Here is a 25,678-nt window from a genome sequence, read left to right as displayed (position 1 = left end):
TAGCTCCCTTAAAGTCCAAGACTCTAGTTTGACTATTTATTTATTTATTTATTTGTATGCAGCTCCTCAGTCCAGGTTATTTATCATTATCTGATTAGTAGTTGATAAAATGGTCATGGAAATGTATCTTAGAGTTGTAGGAAGGAATGTCTAATCAGTCTGCTTATGCTGTATAAATTCATCTAATTATTATTTTTTAACCAGCAGTCAAACATACATTCCTTGAGTTAACTGGATATTTGGAAAAAGTACATTGTTCTGCCATTTAAGCATTTCAGTTTCATCTTTCCCTAGTGGATCATATCTCAACAATATTTTCTTTCTCAGGTCTGGACCAAAAAGAATTCAAATGAAAAAGGAAGATGTGCAAATTCTAAGCTACCGCCCAGGTTTGCCAAAAAGCAACAACAGGCAACTGCAGCTGCTGCCGCTGCTGCTGCTGCAGCTGCCGCTCAACAAAGTCAGGCTCAACCACAAGTTCCATTGCAATGTGTGTCTCAGATTCCAAGTCCACAAACTTCAGTTCAGCCACAGACACCAGCAACTTGTGCGGTGAACATCTGTACAGACTATGCAGGAACAAGCAAAACTCTGCAGAATGCACCTGCCCATACTGCTGTAGGAGCTGAATTTTGGGATAATAAAGTACCCCCTACCACCGTCCTCAATGACATCTCTAAAAAATGTAAGCGGAGACCTTTTTTTTTTCTCCTTTCATCTAGTTACATATGGAAGAAAAGAAAAACGTATACTTTAAAGTGTTGAATTAACTTCTCTCTCTGGGCTTTTCAGTTTCTCTTGACGTGAAATGTTCAGCCCTTCATATGATTTTATGTGTAAAAATTAGCCCTTAAAGCTGCGGCGTTCAGCCACACACTTTTAAAATCTGTATCATTGTCTGTTCCTCTTTTTTTTTCTCTGACTCTTCCAAAGATTGTAAGTTTCCCATCTACTTTGATTATGTGAATATTGCCCAAAATATAATAGGAACTGCTTTAGAACTTTCATGTGCTATGTTCCTCCGTTTTTTTTCTGGATCAATTCCAGAAATTTTTCTTCTTTTGTCATACGTTTTAATAAGAAAATTTGTTGTTTTCCAAATGTCCGGACCTTAACTGTATGGGATGTATCTTTAAACCACTTTCCAGAACTTTCCTTTCAAAAAGTCTGATTCACTTTATTTTTTGAACTTTTAGTGGGGCCTATTAGTCCTCCACAGCCACCTTCTGTCAGTGCATGGAATAAGCCTTTGACATCATTTGGATCAGCTACTTCACCAGAGGTATAATAATGGATAGCATGAATTTTGATTTTAAAACTTGCCATGCGTAGATATTTAAATAGAAAAAAAAGCCATATATTAGAAGCTGCATTGTTGCGCGTGTTTCAGTTAAAAAAAAAAGCATTGTGTTGGAGCCACTTTGTAATGGAATGGTTTGTTACAAATTTGCTATAATGGAGATATCTCCAATTACAACAAATTGGACACCTACAGTTTTGCTTTTTCTCTCTCTCAGATACACAAATCATTTGGAGAGAGAGAAGCACAGACAGATCCAGGCAGATTTAGCTATAAAGAAAGGGACAGATACACAAAGTAGAAAACAGAAGGCAGTGTTTTACCTCCTTTAAAAGTGACTAGCGAACACAGTTCTGTTGGCATGAATAAGAAAAAGAACTCCCCCTTGCTGAAAAAATAGTTGGAAATGTGTGGAAACACACACACACACACACACCGAGGTCTTTACTCGGGCATTGTTTAGCAAAGGATCTCACATTCAAATCAAAGGAATTGATATGCTGAAATGGTAAAAGCTTTCTCCCTGACAAAGAATCTGCAATCTCTGCTGAGAATGAGATGTCATTTTCCTCTTGCTTCTTTCATTAATTATGAAGAACAAAAGCATCCTAGGGAGAAGGAGGAGAAAAAAAAAAGCAAGAGGGAAATGACATCTCATTCTCAGCAGAGAACTTCAGAATTTGGATGCTTGGCAACCGGCATAAATTTATGATGGTTGCAGTATCCCAAAGTCACGTGATCACCTTTTGCTACCTTCTGACAAGCAAAGTCCATCAGTGCTTGTCAGAAGTCAAGATTCACTGAACTGTTGAAAAGAAAGGTTGCGCAATGGGACAAAATCCACTTGACTTGCTTAGCAACAGAGATTTTGGGCTTAGTAGTAGTTGTAAGTAGAATATTACCTGTAACTGATAGTGTCAACTAATGTTGTGCTCAGTGCTTCTTTTTAAATTGATAAAATATCCGGCAATAATTTATTGTATGTGTTAGGATTATATAAATTGGTAGCATCTTCCACAACAGGTAGTCCTTATAACCACAGTTGAGCCTGACATTACGCTTGTATGTTATTGTGAGGTGAGGTGCCCACATGACTGCCTTGCTGAACGACTTACCATCCCAGCTCTCCCTGTTGCGGATAGTGAGATATTAAGTGAAGCCAGTATTTAAATTCATTTATTTTTATTTATTCAATTTATAGGTCTATTTTCCAACCTATTTTTAAGTCATCTAGAATGCCCGTAGATTCTTTTCAGCGTAATTTGAATAAGTGCAGCTAGTCCTCGACTTACAACCACAGTTGAGCTCTAACCCTAAGCAAGCAGTTGTTAAATGAGTTGTGTCCGTTTTATGACCTTTTTGCTATGGTTGTTAATCATACAGTAGTTCACTGAATCGTGCAGTCATTAAACAAATCTGGCTTCTCCCATGACTTTGCTGGTCAGAAGCTCCCTAGAATGGTTCCAAATGACAAACCCAGGAAGCTGCAACCATTGTAAATACATGCCGGTTGCCAGGCACCCAAAGTTTGTTCATGTGATTGTGGGTATGCTGCAACAGTCGTTAAGTGTAAGAACTAGTCATAAGTCACTTTATAAAGTACTGTTGTAACTTAGAATGGTCATTAAATGAACAGTTGTAAGTTAAGGACTACCTGTGTTAAAGACTCTATCCCCCATTTAATGCTTTTTTTGAAGTGCTTCAAACCTACTGTTTTACATTCTTGTTTTGGACAGATGACATTGCTGTAAAAATAGGATATAACTGCATCCAAGAGAGTAAACACTGTCTTATTACTCGGTTTTATCTATTCTTTTCCAGAAGTATTTTGCCTAACTTTTTGAATGAACAACTAGAAAATTGAAATGCTCTAACTTGATCTATTTTTAAACCTTAATTTCAAATTTAAGCCAATTTGAAAACTTTTCAAGGTTATTTTAACAAACATATATATATTCAATACTATTACACTGTAATAGCATTTGTAAATTTGGAACTCTTATTTCTCCCTTCTCTGAATTGCTATAAACAGTTTTAGTCCTAACCTGTGTCATTTTACCCTCATGATAGAGTTGTTCAGTAATTCTACCATTCCTGCATAATTATTTAGAATGATACAGTGGGTTTGAAATATTAAAGTAGTAAGATAGATATTTTGATTGTGGTTATTTTCCCCAACCAGGATATTTTTATTGATTTTTCCCCCCCATGATTCAACTTGTTTAACTTGCTTAGAAATTAATGAATATGGTTTCCCAAATATTTAAATGCTACAATACAGCACAAAAGTCTGCTTGAGTTATAAATAAAAATTTTGGTGCCTTTGCTAGGGAACACCTGCTGGACAGGAGAGTGGAATGGATTTGGGAATAGAAACTATTCAGTTTGGAGCTCCTGCCTCTAGTGGGAGTGATAGTGAAGTTGGGCCGGTTTCAGATAAGGCCTCAGAGAAGCTTCTTGAACCAAAAGAACAAAGGCAAAAACAACCACGTGCAGGACCTATAAAAACACAAAAGGTGGGTGAAATGTTCCAATTCTCATCAATTAGAGAGGCAGACTAAAACCAAAAATCCGATGAATTTTTCTACATATGATCTCCCCCTCCCTCCCCACCGTCCTCCATAGAATATAGGTAAAAGATAATTTCTCCCTTGAGTGATGTTCAACTCCTGGTTGACTACGTAATTATTTCCAGGATTTTTTTCCCTGCCCTTCTCAATGTAGTCTGAAGCCTTCCATGTTTTCTGACATGCCAAATATTGAATCCAGTCCTGCTTAATGTTTTGGAATCAATCAAGGTAGCTAGGTATTCTACAAATACAAAATTTGATGAGCCATAAAAACTCAGTGGTTATTGGATCAATTACTTCCATGACTTCTTTTGGAATTCAGCAAATACATATATTTACATTAAATATTGTTAATTCTTTTTAGCTTCCAGATATGAATCCGGTAGAAAGCAAAGAATACAAGCCTGGCCCAATTGGGAAAGAGCGATCCCTAAAGAACAAAAAAGTAAAGGAGGCTCAACAGGGTGATTCTGAGATGCAAGAAAAGTCCAGTGCTAATACAGTCAGAAGCTCAGATCCTATTACTTCTAAAGAAAACAAATCGACTAATGAACTTAGTACAGAAATAGGAACAATGATATCGGTGTCGGCTGCAGAATTTGGGACAACTCAGAAAGTAAGAAAATGGCAGTGCTTATCTCTTCCTGCCCAAATTTTATCAGATACATTCTTTTACGGTACTTTCTGAAGTGAGAGCACAAAAGAATTGTAAGACAATTGGCTGTGAGGACAGTCTTGATGTTAGTTGACTTCTCCTCATAAGTAATTCTCAAGTTACTACCATAATTGAGCCTGGCAATTACAGTCATAAGTTGTGACAGTCATAAAGCAGGTCACTATGTGAGTGACAACTGATTTTTTTTTTGATGGTTGTTAAACTCCTGCAGCAGTTTTTAAGTGGTTCTTTTAGGATTAGTTTTTGCCAGAAATCAGAAGTAAACACCAGTTTCTGACAAAATCGTTCTATGAGGGCAATTCAGAAATAAACCTCCATTTGGTTATCAATGAGGTTATCAACTTTTATTATACACATTAGAAAACTACAACATTACATTACTTTTTGACGTAATTGCCATTCAAATTGAGGCACTTGTCATAACGTCTTACAAGGCTTGAAATTCCTTCTGCAGAAAAATCTCCCACCTGCAAATGAAGCCACCCCGTAGCAGCATCGTGAAGCACATTGTCATCATTGAAGTGGTGCGACACAAGCCACTGTTTCATGTGCCTGAAGAAGTGGTAGTCATTCAGTGCCAAATCTGGGCTATTGGGAGGTGGGGGGTGAGATCAAAAACATCCCTATTTCTTGCACATGCTCAAACTGAAGTTTATTTCTGAATTGCCCTTGCAAATCCTGTTCACATGACCACAGCTGGTTGCAAATGACCATAAATGCAAAATGGTTGCTAAATGACCAAACTGTGGTCATATGACCGGGGGGGGGGGAGGCGATGTCAGAACTTTGAAACCAGGTTGTAAGTAGCTTCTTTTAGGGGTTCTGTCAAAACTTCAAACTTTTGCTAAGAAACTGGTCATAAATTGAGGACTTGCTGTAGTAAGGTTTATTACTCTTTCTACTGTTCTATTTCTGTAGTAGAAATATCTATGTAGAAGAATGTGATATTAGAGAATGATGTGAGGGTTCTGATTCAGTGAAATTGTAGAATTGCTAGAGCCTAATACTATAGATGCTTATCTTTTTAGTTAATTGGATGTCCAGTTTTTCAAAAGGCTCTTAATCATTTTTTATATTAGTAGTTAATAACATCTGCAGATTATTATTAGAGTCATAACAAACACATAAGAGTCCAATATGAGACAATTCATCTAGAGTCTAGATGAATTGTCTCATATTGGACTCTTGTTTTGGGACTGACATACAGTATTTGTGTGTGTGTGTGTGTGTGCGTATTTAACTATATATATATATAGTTAAACTATATATATATAGTTAAATATATATATATACAGTTAAACTGTGTGTGTGTGTGTATATATATACATATACATATATATATATATATATATATATACATATATACACATATATATATACACATATACACACACACACACACACACACACACACACACACACACATATATATATATATATATATATATATATATATATATATATATATATATATACCGTATATACTTGAGTATAAGCCGACTCGAATATAAGCCGAGACCCCTAATTTTACCTCCCAAAAGTGGGAAAAGTTGGTGACTCGAGTATAAGCCGAGGCTGGGAAATGCAGCAGCTCACCTTATGCTCCTCTCCAGAGATCTTCCCTCAGCAGCGGCCGGCAAAGTAGCTCGCACGCGAAACAAGCCCGGCAGAGGAGCCGGAGCGGCGAGCAGAGGCGCCCGGCCCAGATCCTGCAAGGCCCGGCCGAGACACGCCCCCAGCAGCGGAGCTGCTCCGGCTCCTCTGCCGAGCTTGTTTTGCATGTGAGCTACTTTGCCTGACGCTGAGAAGACCCGCTTGGGCACTCGGGTTGGTGTCAGTCTCCGCAGGCCCTTCTCGTTTCCAGGAACGTCAAGCGCGCTTGGCTCCCCACCCCCACGGCAGGGCAGGGCAGGGCAGAGACTTGCTCGCCCTTCTGACGGCCCTGAAGAGAAACGAAGGGCTTGCAAACTCCCCGCGACAAGCTGGGCGAAGCGCGCGGCTGGGCGAGTGTGTGCCTGCGCGCGTATTTACGAAAGAAACGCTCCGAGAGTTCTTTCTCCGCCCCCTTGGGGGGAACTCTAGCGACTGCTGTAGCCGCGCTTCTCTTCTCGGCTCCGAAAATAGGGATTTCTACTCTCTCTCTCTCTCTCTCTCTCCCCTCCCCACCCCGCATTCTCCTGCCTCTTCGATTGCGACAATAAAAGGGCGAAGGGTGCGCTGGTTTCTTCCTCCTTCCTCCCCCCCTCCCCTCCCCTCCCCGATTGTCAGGTGAGGCAGCTGGAGGTCTGGCCGGGAGATTGTAGCCGTTTTGAAACGCCGCGTCTTGAAACGCCCGATCAGCTGATTTTCGGGTGGAAGAGCCGCGGCTTGAATCTGTTTGCATCTGCCTGAATTAGACCGAAACGGCCTGAATTTGACCAGAGTTGCTTTGTAATGGCTGGAGGAACTGCAGAGGAGGTCTTGCCGGGAGATTGTGGCCGTTTTGAAACGCCGTGGCTTGAAACGCCCGATCAGCTGATTTTCGGGGCGGAAAGAGCCACGGCTTGAATCTGCTTGTATTTGTTTGAACTTAACCAGAAACGGCTCGTAATGGCTGGAGGAACTGCGGAGGGAGTGAATGCTCCAGCCTGGAATATTTGGAAAGGCTGGGGGAACCGGATGAACTGCAGCTTAAGCGACTGTTGCCGGAGGAGCCATGGCTTGAAACGCCCCAGTTTTGGGGCAGCGTTTGCTTGTTCCGGGTAGAAAAAACGCTGTCGACCCCGGCATCTTTTGCGGGGAGGGGTGAGGTGGGGTGGGGTGGGGTGGAGGAAGCAGTTTGCGAAGCAGCCGAAATGGGGGTGTCAAGCCCACAGCTGTCTGTGCTGACGCGGACCCTCTGCGCCCGTCCACAATCTCCTCCGGCCGCCGATCAGCTGTAAGTGCGGCAGCGGGTCTGGCGTTCGCCCGCCGAACAGTTGGGGGGTGCGGGTGCCAATGGGCCTTCGGTGCTGCGCGGGCATTGTTGGAAGTGCTCCCCTGGTCCCCGTAGGGCTTGACACCCCCATTTCGGCTGCTTCGCAAACTGCTTCCTCCACCCCACCCCACCCCACCTCACCCCTCCCCGCAAAAGATGCCGGGGTCGACAGCGTTTTTTCTACCCGGAACAAGCAAACACGCAGGCAACCCTGCACTACTCAGCTCAGTGAAGTCACGCTTGAAACGGCTTGAAATGCCCGATCAGCTGATTTTCGGGGCGGAAAGCATGCGGTGTTGTGTTTTTTTTTCCTCCCCCCGAAAGTGAACGGCAGCTTTCCGTACTAGTGTATTTGTACTGCCGCGAGTGACAACTGACAAAGCTTGCCGGTGTGATCTTGATTTTGGAACTGATGAAGTCTGTTAACTAATTGATTGGCACTCCGGTCGCTCATCGCCGTGAAACTAGACCTTGTTTTTGGGGGTTTTTTTTTTGTACTTTGGGCTGATCAAATGGAATAAATGGAATAAATAAAAACACTGGCATGTCAAGACACCAGCACAAAGACCAAGGTACAAGCAGCTCTCCTTCAGTCATTATTGAAACATTTGATCAGCCCAACTTCTTCTTCTTATTATTATTATTATTAAATCTGTTTTTTAACCAAGCGTGACTTCACTGAGCTGAATAGTGCAGGGTTGCCTGCGTGTTTGCTTGTTCCGGGTAGAAAAAACGCTGTCGACCCCGGCATCTTTTGCGGGGAGGGGTGAGGTGGGGTGGGGTGGGGTGGAGGAAGCAGTTTGCGAAGCAGCCGAAATGGGGGTATATAGAGGATGGGAGGTTCCCACCGAGAGAGCCAGCAGAGTTGTTGTCGAAGCGCGTCACACGCCTTTCCAACCACCAGAGAAGGGAGGAATAAGAAAGAAACACACACACACACACACACACCAGGAAATCGAGGAAGCTTACGTAAGATCTGAAGGAGACACGATCGTGGGAAAGGCCGTGCCGTGGAAAAAAAAGAAAGGGTGGACTTGGGCTCGGCTGGTTTCGCAACGGGAAATGGGAAATCCCCGCAAAAGATGCCGGGGTCGACAGCGTTTTTTCTACCCGGAACAAGCAAACGCTGCCCCAAAACTGGGGCGTTTCAAGCCATGGCTCCTCCGGCAACAGTCGCTTAAGCTGCAGTTCATCCGGTTCCCCCAGCCTTTCCAAATATTCCAGGCTGGAGCATTCACTCCCTCCGCAGTTCCTCCAGCCATTACGAGCCGTTTCTGGTTAAGTTCAAACAAATACAAGCAGATTCAAGCCGTGGCTCTTTCCGCCCCGAAAATCAGCTGATCGGGCGTTTCAAGCCGCGGCGTTTCAAAACGGCCACAATCTCCCGGCAAGACCTCCTCTGCAGTTCCTCCAGCCATTACAAAGCAACTCTGGTCAAATTCAGGCCGTTTCGGTCTAATTCAGGCAGATGCAAACAGATTCAAGCCGCGGCTCTTCCACCCGAAAATCAGCTGATCGGGCGTTTCAAGACGCGGCGTTTCAAAATGGCTACAAGCTCCCGGCCAGACCTCCAGCTGCCTCACCTGACAATCGGGGAGGGGAGGGGAGGGGGGGAGGAAGGAGGAAGAAACCAGCGCACCCTTCGCCCTTTTATTGTCGCAATCGAAGAGGCAGGAGAATGCGGGGTGGGGAGGGGAGAGAGAGAGAGAGAGAGTAGAAATCCCTCTTTTCGGAGCCGAGAAGAGAAGCACGGCTACAGCAGTCGCTAGAGTTCCCCCCAAGGGGGCGGAGAAAGAACTCTCGGAGCGTTTCTTTCGTAAATACGCGCGCAGGCACACACTCGCCCAGCCGCGCGCTTCGCCCAGCTTGTCGCGGGGAGTTTGCAAGCCCTTCGTTTCTCTTCAGGGCCGTCAGAAGGGCGAGCAAGTCTCTGCCCTGCCCTGCCCTGCCGTGGGGGTGGGGAGCCAAGCGCGCTTGACGTTCCTGGAAACGAGAAGGGCCTGCGGAGACTGACACCAACCCGAGTGCCCAAGCGGGTCTTCTCAGCGTCAGGCAAAGTAGCTCACATGCAAAACAAGCTCGGCAGAGGAGCCGGAGCAGCTCCGCTGCTGGGGGCGTGTCTCGGCCGGGCCTTGCAGGATCTGGGCCGGGCGCCTCTGCTCGCCGCTCCGGCTCCTCTGCCGGGCTTGTTTCGCATGTGATTCCGGGCCAGGTGCTGCTGAGGGCGAGCAGAGGCGCCCGGGCGACCCCAGCAGCGTCAGGCAAAGTAGCTCGGCCGCGCGCAAGTCCTCGGTAAGTTCTTTTTTTTTTTTTGTTGACTGGAGTATAAGCCGAAGTGGATTTTTTCAGCCCAAAAAGTGGGCTGAAAAATTCGGCTTTTCTGACATGACATAGGGCAGCAGTCCCCAACCTTTTTGGCATCCAGGATTGGTTTCGTGGAAGACCATTTTTCCATGGACCAGAGTGGGGGAGGAGGAGTGCACAACCTAGATCCTTCTCAAGCACAGTTTACGATAGGGTTCACGCTCCAATGAGAAACTAATGCCTGATGATCTGAGGTGGAGCTGAGGCGGTGATGCTGGCACTGGGGAGTGGCTGCAAATACAGATGAAGCTTTGCTCGCTCACCCGCCGCTCACCAGCAGTTGTGTGGTCCAGTTCCTAACAGACTATGGACCTGTATTGGTCCATGGCCTGGGGGTTCCGGACTGCTTGTGTATCAGATGTGTTGCTAGTGCTTTCTATATTTGAAATGAGTGGGAATGTTATGTTTCTTGCTCAGTGGTTATACGAAACTTGAAAACATGTTTCAGATTTCTTTCATTATTGACAGGCCATAGCTTTTTATATTTACTCTGGTAACCAACAAAGGTTTACTTTTTTAAAAAATACTGAATGTGTAAAGTTAACAGTTAACATAATAAGAACAATTTTAAGTTATTCTAATAGAGAAATTCAACTCGTGAAGTTGAAAATGATATTCTTTTCTGCTCAAAGTTCAAATCGTATTTTTGAGGAAAGTTATGCATATGATTTGGATAAACTGGTTGAACTTTTTTTACAGGAGTCTGTAACAGATTATACAACACCATCTTCTCATTCGAGTACAGTGGCAACAAGCAATGCAAAGATGGAGGAGGCTTTAGTTACAAATGTAGGTATATTTATTATGTCATAGTATAATTTGTATTTTTAATTTTATTTTAAATTATTTTAGATTTCAGTTATACCTGTAGAAAAATATTAAATAAGCTACATTTCTCTTATCTATTGGGAATAAAGTCAAGGATTTTAAATAATGTTAACATATATACTCCCAATTAAAATATAATGGAAAACTTGTAAGAAGTGAAAGAGATGAGACATTGAAACAATATCTACAAGATAGATCATGTGCTCTTTGCATATTAAAGTAATATGTGTAATACCATGCGGTAAGGAAGTGTACACTTTTTATTACTGGATTATTAAAGGAAATTATACTCATTCAGGGTAATTATATAGTACACTTTTAAATCTGGCACTTCCAAAAACAGTGATTTGTGTAAATAACATAGATAGATAGATAGATAGATAGATAGATAGATAGATAGATAGATAGATAGATAGATAGATAGATGTTCAGTTGAACACATAGTTATGCTTATCCTAGGGCATGTATATACACATCATTTACTGTATCCTACTGTCTCAACTCCTTTTTTTCCCATGAGGTTGGCATCAGTTGCAGTAAGACCAATGCTTAGTTTCATGTCTTCACACATCCAGCCAAAACATTTGCTTTGCTCTCACTGATTTGACATCCTTGGATTTCATTATTCCAACTCTGCACATTCAGATACAATTGTACATTAGTATTGTTGGAGCAGCAGATTAAAGATTGATGCTTAGATCTGGTATGTTTTTACAACAATATATTGCTGGCCTACTCTTGTTCATTATCCTCCTCAGATTTGTTAAACACCTATGTCAAATTACACTCCCTAAATATTGGAGGACATTCTCCTTGACTCAATTTGATGCCCTTCCAACTGACATCTTAGAAGGAAGATACAGAGATTTGGGCTAAGGTTTTACCTTTGTAGTAAAGAACAAAGGCCATGGAAACTGTTAAATACATATTGTTATATTGCATATTTTATACTGTCATGTGTACAGGTTAATAATTTCACACTTAAGCAAATTCCCTGGTCATTCCAAATGTTTTTACTTTCATACAGTTAGTATATCCACACTGTATACTATGCCGTGCAGAATCTGCAGTCAACAGATTGATAAGATCAGTTAATTTTATGATCTTTTAATTTTACATGTAATCCATTTTTTACTGAGTTTTATTTTGTGCTCCTCTTCGACCACAATAAAGAGCTAGACTTGGTGTCATGTTCTACTCTGAAAAAATATCGTAACTTGTTCAGGGAATAATCTGACCTAATCTATTCAGTACATAGACACATTTTAGAATGGGAAGAATAGAGTTAAGCAATTCTCTTGTCATTTAGCAGAAATGTATATTTCCTTTCACTGTACTGTTCCGCTCTCATTCCATTTTACCAAAATCTAGCACTATATCAAACTGTAAACTGTGGTTATAAGAAAACAACTACTTACCTTAAAACAGGGGTGCCAAAGTCAATTTCATTGAGAGTCGCATCAGCATTATGGTTGCCCTCAAAGGGCAAGATGGGCGTGGCTGGATCGCTGCAACTAGGCAGGTGTGGTCAGGTAGGCATGGCCGGCTCAATGCCACTCACTCAGTATGGCCAGGTTGACATGGCCAGGTAGGTGCAGGCAGCCCAGCTTGGGAGAGCTGGGTTGGCACGGAACAAGTTGCACCAGCTAACTTGATGTGGGGACAACTCGGCACCCAACAAGCTCCTCGACTCCCCAAACTGCCGGCAGCCAAGCCTGTACGCACGCACGCACGTATGCATGCACACACACACACACACACACACACTGCATTCCAAGTTTGGGGACTTTTATCCACAGAGGAGGGAGAGGTCCTTTCCCCAAGTGCAAACATGATTGGCAGCTTGCCAGCTCAAGATATGGATTAAAGTCTCCAAACTTGGAATGGTGTGTGCATGCACACACAGCACACCAAAAGAGGCATTCTTCTCCCAATCCCAGACATCTGAGCATTGGCGTTTCCCTGTATGGTGCCCTCCTCCCAGCAAAGTAGGAGGCGGAGTGGGACGCTGCTATGTGTGGAAGCGCGGAGTCAAACTTCTGCCTTGACAAATCTCTGGAGAACAAGAAGAGGGCAAGGGAGTAGCACTCCTGGTCCTGCATGAGGAAGCCTGGCTGGTTGGCATGTTGGGGCAACCTTCCTTCACGCAGCTCCTCGACGCCCCTCCTCTCCAGAGATCTTTGTAATTCAACCGAGAATTTTGGTGTGCTGCGGAATTTGGGGAGGCGAGGAACCTGTGGGACACCGAGTTGTCCCCATGTCGAGTTAGCCGTTACAACTTGTTCCGTACCGACCCAGCCATCCCAAGTTAGTGGATCTGGGCTGGCTGCCCCTACATGGCCATGCCTACCCAGCCATGCCTACCTGGCTGCTATGAATCATCATAGACTCATGCCTACCTGCCCCTGTCGTTACCGCTGCCACACAGCTCCATGCATTGGGGAGGCTGCCTCCGCCCAACCTCTCCTACCGCTACTGCCACTGACAAGACACCCGAAGAAGCAAGGAGGTAACTATTCAATTACCTCCTACTACTACTGTGTTTCCCCGAAAGTAAGACCTACCCCAAAAATAAGCACTAGTTTTGGGGTGAGGCACATACCTAAAAATCAAGCTAGGGCAGGGATGGAGCTTACCATGGCAGCCAGGCCTCCCATGGATTGACACTTGCCTCACCGGCCCACTTCTTCTGTAGCTGAAGGAGCAGTTTCATTTTGCAGCTGGGAATGGAGCTTGGGCCTGCATTTCACAGTCAGAGACCTTTCCGGAAGGCCTGTGCAGCCGAGAACCAAGCTATAGATTCAATCCATATCTTGTTTCTTGGCTACACAGGCCTTCTGGAAAAGCCTCTGATGGCAAAATGCAGGCCCAAGCTCCAGAATGAAGCTGCTCCTTCAGCCGCAGAAAAGTGGGCGAGTTGGGCAGGGCTGTCATTGCTGCCGCCACAAGGTGAATGGAAAAGACACCCCCCCCCCAAAAAAAAACCCAAAAAACCTGGTGCCTCTTTCGGGGACCAAAAAATATATAAATAAATAAAAAGACTGGCTCTTATTTTTAGGGAAACATGGTAGTTTGCTTGTGGGCCAGATCTAAACGCATCATGGGCCAGATCTAGTCCGCCGGCCTTGAGTTTGATGTTTGTCTTAAAAGATCAAGGTAGCTACATCCTTCTTTAAAAGAACATTCCTTATATGAACCGTTTCATGATTATTATATTTTTATCTTGCCTTTTTAAATATATAACTCAAGTTGACAAAGCTAATGCTCCTGCCTCCTATTTTTGCCACAACATCCCTATGAGATCGGTTGGGTGAGAGAGAGTGCCTGTCCCAAACTCACCCCAGCAGGCTGTTTTACGTAAGGGAGGCCTAGAACTCACAATCTCTTGGTTTCTAGGCCAATACCTTTGCCACTACTCCAAATTTTTATAATACTAAGATGTACGTATGAAATAATGTAATCTTCACACCCCTATCCCACTGTAATACCAGAGCTATTTACATCCCACCTTTACTGTGAGCTCACCGCACCCAACCCCAATTTGTATCTATGTTGAGCCTAGACAAAACCTGCAGAAAGCTGAAACAGAGAATCTTTGGTTTTGATATACAAAGAAACAGAACCAGTATTTCATATCTCTACTGCAATGAACATTTACCACCTCTAAATATTTTTATTGTCTACTTGTCCCACCACGTAAGAAGACTTTCACACAGTCACATTTGGATCATCTTTTAACAGTGATACTATTGGAAAGGTTTGATGGCATTTTTTTACCAAGGGCATTTTGTTTCTTATTAAACGTGTGTGCATGCACGCGCACACATACGTATGTATGTATGTATAGCTGCCCATCTCACACAAAGTGACTGAGTAGCATACAGCAATTGATAAATATGTTCAAATTCTGAACTTGAGATAAAAGCACACGTACTTCTGAAATGCTCTATTTCCAATCCTTGGAGGGTAGAGTTAATCTCTCATCATTATCTATCAGATCAATTTAATGTGGCAATAGTGGGATGTGTTTTAAATGTTCAGGACTGAGAGGTTTCCAGAGTGGTTGCCAAATTTTAATCATATAGCAATGACAAGTAGAGGTTACTGGACCTAAATATGCTTACTCTCAGGTCGAGTAAGTTTTTATTGGGTATTTATATTCTTTTATCAATGGTCTTTTTGTTGTTGTTTAGGATTGTATGCTTTTTTTTAGTAGTTTTAAACTTTAACGTTCTGATTTAGATGAATTGTTTAGTCAAGGCTCATTGTGAAATTAATTTTCTAAAACTCTGGGCAAAAGGAAAAAATAATGTTCAGGAGAGAGATACATGAAGCTGAAAATGATTCTAATCAAAGTGTAGTTCTGCAATATCTATTACCGGTACTACTGCTATATTAGCAGATGGAGCAGGGGTTTTGTTTAGTTGTCTAAATCAGCGTTTCCCAACCTTAGGAACTTGAAGATGCGTGGACTTCAACTCCCAGAATTCCCCAGCCAGCATAGAGTTGAAGTCCACGCATCTTCAAGTTCCTAAGGTTGGGAAACGCTGGTCTAAATGACTCCTTCCTACTCTTCAACCTTTACCGTTGTAAGGAAAAAGTTTGTAAAAAGTGCACATTCTTTTTCTGAGGACTTTAAAATAGGAATAGCACACAAAAAAAATAATTTAGGGAAATGAGTGCAGTGGACTCTAAATAATCAGGATTTATGACTATTATGAATATGGATTGCAACCATTTTGAAAGCAAATAATTAAGTTTCATATACAGATCCTCTATTAACATTCCTTTGCCATCTGGTGTCTTAATTATTTACTCCAGTATGTAAATAAGTGAATATTGAGTGAATATATTTATGAAATAATTATGAATGCAAAATAATGTTAAGCTTGGAGAGAAAAGTTGCTAATTAAAAGGGTGAGTAAATTAAAGTACTCTGCATGTCCTCTTTGCTCAAACTCTACAAAGATTTTGATCATTCCTGCTGTAATTAATAATGCAAAGTATCAAATGGTATCTGGCACTTGAAAGTACCTTTTAGCATGGAAGCCTTATTGTTTTGCTTTGCAATTCCATCTCTAATCATTGTATTTGTGTGCCTGGGGGAGGGAGGGAGGGAAAACAGCATTACAGTATTTCTTCAAGAATTTCTTGTGGATAAATTATTTCTTATTAAATGTATCTCATGATATTCAGTATACTTTGTTCTGGTTTGTAATAGTGTTTGTTGTTTTCCTTCTCTTCATAAGAATGTAAAGCTTTTAGTTGAATGACATCCAATCAGAAAACCTTATAATTCTTAAATGCTGGTGCATTTGGTGTACTGAATTTTGACCCTGGATTTCCTGATAGTTGTATGACTTAAAAAAAATTCATATACTTTATTGATTAAACTAGCTTCATTCCATTCTTTGGCAGTATCATGTAAGGTGATGATTTTAGTGCACTGGAATTGATGAGGAATAAGTTCCGTTTGACTTTCCTTGTTTGGGAAATCTTTAAGGTGTCTGGTCCAAGTTCAAATTCTTCCTCTTACGTTTTCAGTCCAACTGGAGAAGTTGTCAAGTAGAATCATACCATATTTGTAACAGTTAGTCCTACGCCTTTGTTGCATTGCAGAAGGAAAGGTACATTTATATCACTTCCATACGAATCTTTTGAGGCTCAATCTAAAGGAAATTTATTTTCCTGATTTTATTTTTTTAAAAATTCCAAAAAGAAATGAATATTCCAAGATCTTAAAGGATCAGATAATTTTCCCCATGTGTCAGATTCCCCACCCCCACCCCCTCTGAATGCTTCCCTATCAAGTACTTAAGTAGAAGACTAGCTAGTTCAGTTGCACTGCTTGAGCTCTTGCTTTTGATGGGGCTTTTGTCATAGACCCAGCTAGAATGTGATCTCTGTTGCCTACCTTTCAGGTGCCCCTGCCCCACACCCTTCCCCTCCCTAGGAGGGAGACTCTACAACAGAGCTCCAGCCTAACTCCAGTTTCTCCCGCTACCGTCGACCTCACCCTCAAGGTATGTACCATGCCCCTCTAAGGGTAATTTTCTTGCATGCCGGGGAAAGATTTAACCAATCTTTTGGTGTAGTTTAGGGAAAAGCACACTTTTCCTTTTGCTAAATAACTTTTTTAAAAAAAAAAAAAAAAGTATTCATTGCATTATTTTAATCCCATTAGAAACTTCTATCTGCCATATACCGTATTTTCCGGCGTATAAGACGACTGGGCGTATAAGAAGACCCCCCAACTTTTGAGATGATTTTCATGGGTTAAAAAGTCGTCTTATACGCCGGAAAATACGGTATAATTGGATATAGATCAGGGTATATAGTGAGATTTATCTGTGACTTCCCTTTTCACACAGAACGTACGGAAAAGAAGGTGCTTATAGCTAGTATTACGGAGCTTTTTCTTCGAAATCATTTTTTTCTGATTTGTATTAACATTGTTAAACATAGCAATCTGATGGAATATTGGTTTGCTAATCTAGGACACATCAAATTGAGAAATGGACTGATTAATACTTGCTGACTTCTTAACAGTTACTGTTTTGGTAGTTAATAGTATTCTTTTGGTGATGATATGAGAGGTAGGAAAAAATTCAAACTGACAAGATATATTTTGGGTTAGATACCATTTCAACTTGCTGTGAAGTAAGTGATAAGAATTATTTGGAGATTGACATCAATTCCATTCAGAACAAGAAGAATGCTAGAGCTCTCTCTCCCTCCTCTTCCTCTCCTCTTCCTCTCCTCCTTTCCAATTAGAATCCAGTAAGGATTCTGATTCAGGGGTCCCCAACCCCTGGTCTGTGGACCGGCACCAGTCCGTGCCAGCAACCAGTCTGCAGAAACAAGTGAAGCCCTATCCATGGGATGCAGACAGCATGTGAAACCACGCCCCCTCCGGTCCACAGAAAAACCTCTCCACGGAACCAGTCGTTGGTGCCCAAAAGGTTGGGGACTGCCGTTCTAATTAACATGGCTTCGAATTTTAATTTCAGAGGAGCAAAATTGTATTGATAGGAACAGGTTCAGTGAGTTAAATATAGTATTAAGGAGGAGTCAGAAAAAAATTCTTAGCAATCTTGATTAATATAGCTTTATATCAAAGAACCACTTTTTTTTACAAATATTGCTTTCATCTTAAGCATATCTGGAGAATTCTAGTATTAAAACCAGAATTTCTGATTATTTATTAAACACAGGAGCTTTAATAACTTGATAGATAAATTGATTGCTTTTAATATGAGACATCTTAGTTTTAGCTCTTATATAAGTACATCTCTGTCCCCTTCTATCTTACCTTTTTATCTATTCATCGATCCATTCATCAATGCATACATAAGTCCAGATATATCTGTGCTTTTGCATAATTCACGTTAGTGAAATTTCTCTAAATTTAATAGAAATATTCCTTCTGGAATTTTATTATTTCTTGACCATATAATTTTCTGTTGGCATACACGAATATAACTTACTTTATATATATGCATAGAGAAGTCAACCATAACCAGAATTAAAAAGTGAAAGTTTGAGGGTCAATACTTCCTAAAAAAAATGTAAAACTTATGTGTCAGACACTGTACTGAGCACAAGAACTGTTTTTAGAATATACTGTATATATACAGTTTCACAAAAATATCTGTTTAATCTTTTCTCTCTACATTAAAAAATTTTTAAGCATCTCTTTTTTTACCTTTTTAAATATGATCTGTACAAAGTGTTGTGACAAAAATAGTGTGGCTTTTTCCTACTAAGCATGTAGTGATTTAATGCAACAATTTTCAAATTGTATTCTGTGGAATTATTACCATCCATGACAAAAAAAAATTCAGTCAATTACAACCAATTTCCTTCCTGTCGGACAGGGGTGTCAGACTTGCAATGTTACGTGACTTGTTGCGACGTATCGCAACATTTTTTCCATTGCCGGCAATGGGATGGGTGTGCTTTTGGCATGACGCATCTGGCCCGTGGGCCAGCAGTTTGACACCCCTGCTTTAGGAAGATGCTAAGTACACAGACTCACACCATTGGTCATCCTATAAGACCTGAATTATTATCAATATTGGATTCCTGGTTAATATCGTTATTCCATGTATCTCAGTCAAAAGAGTTTATATAGAAATCTACCTACTCCACCAAAGTAGCCTTTTTTGTGCTTGGATAGTTTATACAAGGTAGTCCTCCACTTACAACTATTCATTTAGTGACAGTTCAGAGTTACAGTGGCACTGGAAAAGTGACTTGTGACCATTTTTTCACACTTAGGAGACTGGTGGCAGCTTTCCCAAGGTCATGTGATAATCTTTTGCAAATCTCAGACAAGCAAAATTAATGGGGAAGCCAGATTCACTTAACAATAGTAGAACTAACTTAACAAATGCAGTGGTTCACTTAAAAACTGTGACAAGAAAGTCATAAAATGGGGTAAAATCACTTAGCAACTGCCTTGTTTAGCAACAGAAATTTTGCACTCAATTGGGGCTGTAAGTTGAGGGCTACCTGTATTCCAGAAAAAGTAATTTAATGGAAGTATTCATGAGGTTGTCAGTAAATGTCTACATAAAATTAACTATTTTGAGAAACTAGTTTTGCTTATATGTTACCTTACACAGTGCAATTGGGATATGAGGGCAATTCGGAATTAAACCTCCATTTGGTTATCAATGAAAGACACTCGCAGATACAGAATTCTTATTATACACATTAGAAGACTACAACATTACATTACTTTTTGACATAATCGCCATTCAATCTGAGGCACTCGTCTTAACATCTTCCAAGGTTTGAAATTTCTTAGTAGTAGTCGCTCGGCTCCAAATCTGGGCTATAGAGGGGGTGATCAAAAACATCCCAACGGAACTGCTTCAGAAGTTCCTGGGTGCATCTAGCGGGGTGCGGGTGAGCATTAGCGTGAACCAACACCACACCAGAAGTGGTCCCATAGAAAATCCCTCCAAATGTGAAGATGCCAAAGGAGTACTGCTAGTGAAGTTCATGCAGCGTGGTTTGACCATCAGTTCAGAAGTTTACTGTGAAATGTTACAAAAACTCAGACAAGCCATCCATAACAAGCGTCAGAGCATGCTGGCTTCCGGTGTGGTGTTGGTTCACAATAATCCTTGCCCGCACACCGCTAGACGGACCAAAGAACTTTTGAAGCAGTTCCGTTGGGATGTTTTTGATTTCCCCCCCCCCCCATAGCCCAGATTAGGCACCGAGCGACGACTACTACTAAGGAATTTCAAACCTTGTAAGACATGACAAGTGCCTCAATTTGAGTGGCGATTATGTCGAAAAGTAATGTTGTAGTTTTCTAATGTGTATAATAAAAATTCTGTATCTGCGAGTGTCTGTCATTGATAACCAAACGGAGGTTATTTTCGAATTGCCCTCATATTAGACTGATTGTCAGGTCGGCCATATTTGACTTGGCACCTTACTGGCATCCTGTCATCAAAGGCCAGGGGAGAGGAGACATGGAGGAACAAATGGACAATAAACATGTATGGGGACGTGGTGGGAAACAGGGAGGGGGGAATGACAAATTGACAAAGACCAGAGATGCAAGGAACCAGTTTGTGCCAGCAGTTTGTGCCACATTCCTGAGGGTGGAATGTGGATTACCCCAAACATCAGAACGTTTCTCAAAACACCTATGCAGCTCTTCATTGGCTGAAGAGCAACTGGTCTTGGGGGGAAGGGCTGGGATGAGGGGAACAATTTGTAACTTTTTGTGCAGGAAACTCATTTCTAGCTTGACTACAGCAGCTGGCAGCCTTTAGTAAAAGAATCTATCACTTCATCCAAATGAAGTCAAGGGTCTTTCTTTCCTAAGGGATCTGACTGGGGCAGGTCTGACACTGATACTGCTGAAATTAGAATATCTATAAATTTATTGTGGTATCATAGTGATTGGCAATTGATATAATTTATCTGAAAGCTATAGCATTATGTTTTGGCAGTGAAAAATGATGATCTACTCTGTATTCTTAAATTATGAAAGTCAAGCATAATTTGAGATGCAGAGCTTAGGTCCACATCACCTTTTGATTGATTTGATTATTGCAGAATCTATCTTGCATTTCCAGAGAAGTAACAAGACAGGAATGAATGATGTTAATATGGTGGGCTTTGCAAATAACAATAAGCATTACTGAACTGTCATCAGAGCTTATAGGAGTTGATTCATTCTAGAAACAAAGACGGCTGGCATGCGTTATTTGCAATGCTAACAAATGTTCTTGACAAACTGTTCGTACAATTTTGTATGCCATATTCAGACCGAATTCTTTCTTTTATTCTTGTCACACGAACATTTATATACTGAATATTTTAAAGAAATTTGCTTTTCCCTGATGACTTACTTAAAATAGTAGGGGATGATGTAGGATAAAGCGATATAAAAATATAGAAATGAAAAAGTAGTACCTGTCTTAAAATAAAACCATTTTTTTCCGTAATAGATGGAATCTGCTCGCAAAGCGTGGGAGAATTCACCAAATGTGGGAGAAAAGAGTTCACCTGTTACATCAACAGCATCTCCCGTTACTGGTGGTAACAGTAGTGGCAGCGGAGGTGGGAATAGCAGCAGTAGCAGTGGACCAACCAGTGGTACTTACAGCTCTTTTTCAAGTGCCTCCATGCCTCCCATTCCTGTAGCTTCTGTTACACCTACAACTTCATTGTCAGGTATTAATCTTTAGAAAATATAACTGAGAAATGTGACTGAATAGCTTGCTATCTTTTTTTTTTAATAAAACTCCCTTTGTTTCTTTACTCTGTTTATTATTTGATTCAATCCTGTCTAATTTTATATCCTTTTAATTTGTTTATCTAAATTAATTAGAAGTAAAAACTTTGAATCATTCTTTTACCAAGATTCTGGTGCATTTTTATATTGTCAGTGAAAAATCTATTAACTATCATTAATTTTCAGAAGTTATATAAACGTTTTATACAATCAACTGTTGGAAAGAAAACGTTACTTAAATTAGACAAGAATAAAATAGCATTTAAAACCCACTATATTCTGAACAGAGGTTTTGATGTTGAATTGTATAATTTTAATTAGGTGCGTATCCAAACAAAAATGCTTTGCAAGCACATTGTTACATATTATGTATTTTGAGTCCTTTAAATTTTAAGACCCTTTCCACAATAACCATCTCTCAACAATTTTAATCTATATTTCTAAACACAGAATATAGATTTTTTTTCAGTTTATAGTTCAGTTTTCTTCATCACTTAATACACTGCCAGATAGTTTTTAAATCATTCCTCTAAAATAATTATTACTTGATGTATAAGATAACCTTTATTGTCATTTTTTTTACTGTGGGCACATCAAAAATGAAATATAGTTGCCCGCTCTCAAAGTGGAACACATACATGACACACACCTAACCATACTATATACACATATGTATAGACCCACACCCCTACACATACATAACAAATAAATATTAAATACTGTCCATCTTTATATAACGGAAGGAGGAAGCTTGAGAGTTCACAATTTTAATGCTGTATGGAATGAAACTGGCTGAATCTGGAAATGGATGTGATAAAACACAATACAAGAATACAGAAAGACTTACAATTGTGTCAAAATATTAATCTTTTCTAAATGTTACATTCTGATTATAATAATGAATTATAGTAATTGCTCTGCTATTATTTCCACATGGTGCCAGGTATTTATCTTTTGAATGTGTGGTCCTAATGAACGTAAGCTTGGGAACAAATGGTAAATCTCTTAGATTGTTCAGGTAAACAATCAGTTCTGATCCAATATAATATTGGAGAACTCGGACATAATCTGAGTCTACTGTGAAAACATTTCTACCTAATGCAAGCTATTGGCAGAGGTACAGATCTTTATCTAAAACAGGTGACCTGGTTCCTTTCTGTAACTACCATTTGTCATATTTATGGGAATTCATCTTACTTGGAGAGTCTTCACTAATTCTAATCCTTTCCTTATCCCATCTTGGTTGTTAAAATTTGTAAGAGTTATGAGCCAATTTTTTTTAGCCATTTCTATAAAAAACATTCTGATTTGCTGCTTTTTATGAAGGAATGAGTAATTCAGGCATATAAAGTAATGCACAAATTTATCTGGATTATTCAGGCATATAAAGTAATGCACAAATTTATCTGGATTATTCAGGCATATAAAGTAATGCACAAATTTATCTGGATTATTCAGGCATATAAAGTAATGCACAAATTTATTTATTTTGGATAATCTTAAAAGTTTAATTTTAAATTCATAAGGTATTGTATATTGCTAGGGATGCGGTGGCTCAGTGGGTTAGGACGCTGAGCTTGTTGACCAGGTGGTCGGCAGTTTGGCGGATCGAATCCCGAGTGCCGCGTAACAGAGTGAGTGCCTGTTACTCGTCCCAGCTTCTGCCAACCTAGCAGTTCAAAAGCACGTAAAAATGCAAGTAGAAAAATAGGGACCACTACGGTGGAAAGGTAACAGCGTTCCGTGCGCCTTTGGCGTCTAGTCATGCTGGCCACATGACCACGGAGATGTCCTCGGACAAGCGCTGGCTCTTCGGCTTTGAAACGGAGATGAGCACTGGCCTCTAGAGTTGGAAACAACTAGCATGTATGTGCGGGGGAACCTTTACCTTTTGTATATTGCTAGTACATTGCCTGTTTCTAGGAAAATAATCTAAAATGTCTTAAAGAGTTGAGATCGGTTGCTGTCATTTGAAATAACCTGATTTAGCAAACATTACACCAAGTAAAACATATTGTTCTTAAAGGAAATTACCATCGTTGAAAAATAGCTGCTATGTACAGTATGTCAGATATATTTTATGCATATCATTAAGGTTTCACCATGCTATTTTATGTAGACAGCGGTATCCTTGTATAGTAATATTTTGAAATTGAGAGAATATTTAATACGATATTGCTTAATGCAGTTTGCATTAAGGTTCATCAAACTAGGTGCAACAAGCTATGGCGGATCAAGCTTTTGTTTATTGTGCTTATTATTTTGTCAGTAACTCTTGAATCTTGCTTTTTCGGTTTCTGATCTTAGGAGCTGGAACATACACTACTTCCTCACTGAGTACAAAAACCACTACAACCTCCGACCCACCCAACATCTGTAAAGTGAAGCCACAGCAATTACAAACCAGCAATTTAGCATCTGCTGGTCATTTTTCCCAGTTAAGCTGTATGCCGCCTCTGATTGCCCAACAACAGCAAAGTCCACAGGTCTACGTGTCTCAGTCAACAGCAGGTAATGCGATAAAGTTATTGTGTGATATTTAGAAACATTTTTTTCTCTAAAATTAGAAGTCATTGAATTTACGTTCAGCGCTTCCGGTGGCTTATTTTCTGCTCGGCATCCTTAGAAACTACTGTTTTCTCCCAGTCATATAAACTGAATTTAGTATTCAAGGGAATACTGGAATTCCTCTGAAAATTGGATAATTGGTTATTTTTTCTTCTTCGTATTTTAACTCTTATATTTTCTTCTCTTCCTGTAGCGCAAATTCCTGCTTTCTATATGGATACAACTCATTTATTCAATACCCAACATGCCCGTTTGGCTCCTCCTTCACTTGCCCAACAGCAAGGATTTCAGCCAGGACTCTCACAGGTACATATGGTGGGATTGGGAAACAAGCAGTTTACAGTTCTATGCAGGTTAAATTAAATCAGTCTAGCTTGATATTATCCAGCCTTGCTTTTTATCATCACTCTCACAATAAAAATTTATGCTAGCATTGATATGCTAGTTGGTTTTAATTACTCTAGTAAGGAAAATATATCATTCTGGGTAAAAATGAATAAGTCATAGGTGGAATTAAAAGTATGGGGTGATGATATTCACCAACAAAAAATATTCTCTCAGATACTGTTGGGAAAAGAGCAGGAATTAGAAGCAGCTTGAGAATTGTGTTTAACTACTAACTAGCGTGCAGATGGAGGAAAATTTGCATCTGATTTAAGAATTACAGGGAGGACTGGTTATTGGCATTTAAATAGAAATCTGCCTGATAAACCTAATAGCTGAATATAGTAAAATCCTGATTTTACCAACCAATGATATAAACACAATAAGAATTTGGATGTTGCACATGCTAAAGTAAGCCTACGCTATACTGAAATATTTTATGTTATATCCAAAGATAACAGGTATCTCAATATGTAAGATTATTTTTGTGAATTGAACACTGGGATGTTTGAAAAAGTTCAGAATTCTTTTAAACCAAATCTAGCAGTGGTATTCTCAGTCCTGAAATAAAATATCTGTACAATTATTATTTGAGGTGCCACAAGTTAATACTACTGGAGCATATTAAAATGTCCAGTTCACTGTTCAGTGTTTCATATATCATTTTATTGTAAACTACTCAGATCGTGTTCAAGGTGGAAAGCAATATATAAATGTTATAATTAAATTTACAGTTAAGGCAGGGGTCTTCAAACTTGGCCCTTTTATGACTTGTGGACTTCAACTCCCAGAATTCTTCAGCCAGGCACACCGGCTGAGGAATTCTGGGAGTTGAAGTCGACAAGTCATAAAAGGGCCAGGTTTGAAGACCCCTGAGTTAAGGGATGTGAAACCATAAAACTAGAGTAGACCTCTCTGCTGAGGTACTGGAGAAACACCACAAGAATGAGTACGATCTGGATAGCTTCAGCTCGGGAGAGTTTCCTACGTCAGTGGGTTTCATAGATATTTAAATTATTTCTCTTCTTTCCAGCCTACTTCAGTTCAGCAGATACCAATTCCAATATATGCCCCTCTTCAAGGACAGCATCAAGCTCAACTGAGTTTAGGAGCAGCACCTGCTGTCTCCCAGGCCCAGGAGTTGTTTAATTCTTCTCTGCAGCCCTATAGGTAAGTCTTTGATATATATATATATATATATATATATATATATATATATATATATATATATATATATATATATATATATATATATATATTATAATAG

At 40.4% G+C, this 25,678-nt stretch overlaps 1 protein-coding gene across 8 annotated transcripts in view; it reads left to right on the top strand.

The window, feature by feature from the left end:
* Positions 1 to 25,678, top strand: part of PRRC2C (proline rich coiled-coil 2C) — a 99,019-nt gene that overhangs the window by 50,099 nt on the left and 23,242 nt on the right. For 7 of the 8 annotated variants that reach the window (XM_081324000.1, XM_081323996.1, XM_081323999.1 and 4 more), the window contains 10 exons: positions 328 to 685; positions 1,197 to 1,282; positions 3,631 to 3,816; positions 4,235 to 4,486; positions 10,566 to 10,655; positions 16,616 to 16,717; positions 21,173 to 21,398; positions 23,767 to 23,970; positions 24,221 to 24,333; positions 25,445 to 25,581. In XM_081324000.1, coding sequence (XP_081180126.1) covers positions 328 to 685; positions 1,197 to 1,282; positions 3,631 to 3,816; positions 4,235 to 4,486; positions 10,566 to 10,655; positions 16,616 to 16,717; positions 21,173 to 21,398; positions 23,767 to 23,970; positions 24,221 to 24,333; positions 25,445 to 25,581 — 1,754 coding nt within the window. The remainder of the gene's footprint in view (positions 1 to 327; positions 686 to 1,196; positions 1,283 to 3,630; positions 3,817 to 4,234; positions 4,487 to 10,565; positions 10,656 to 16,615; positions 16,718 to 21,172; positions 21,399 to 23,766; positions 23,971 to 24,220; positions 24,334 to 25,444; positions 25,582 to 25,678) is intronic. The other variant, XM_081323997.1, reaches the window with a different exon arrangement.

The sequence above is a fragment of the Vipera berus genome, assembly GCF_964194415.1.
Source record: "Vipera berus genome assembly, chromosome: 3".
Lineage (NCBI taxonomy): Eukaryota > Metazoa > Chordata > Lepidosauria > Squamata > Viperidae > Vipera > Vipera berus.
This window is presented reverse-complemented; position numbering and strand designations above follow the sequence as displayed.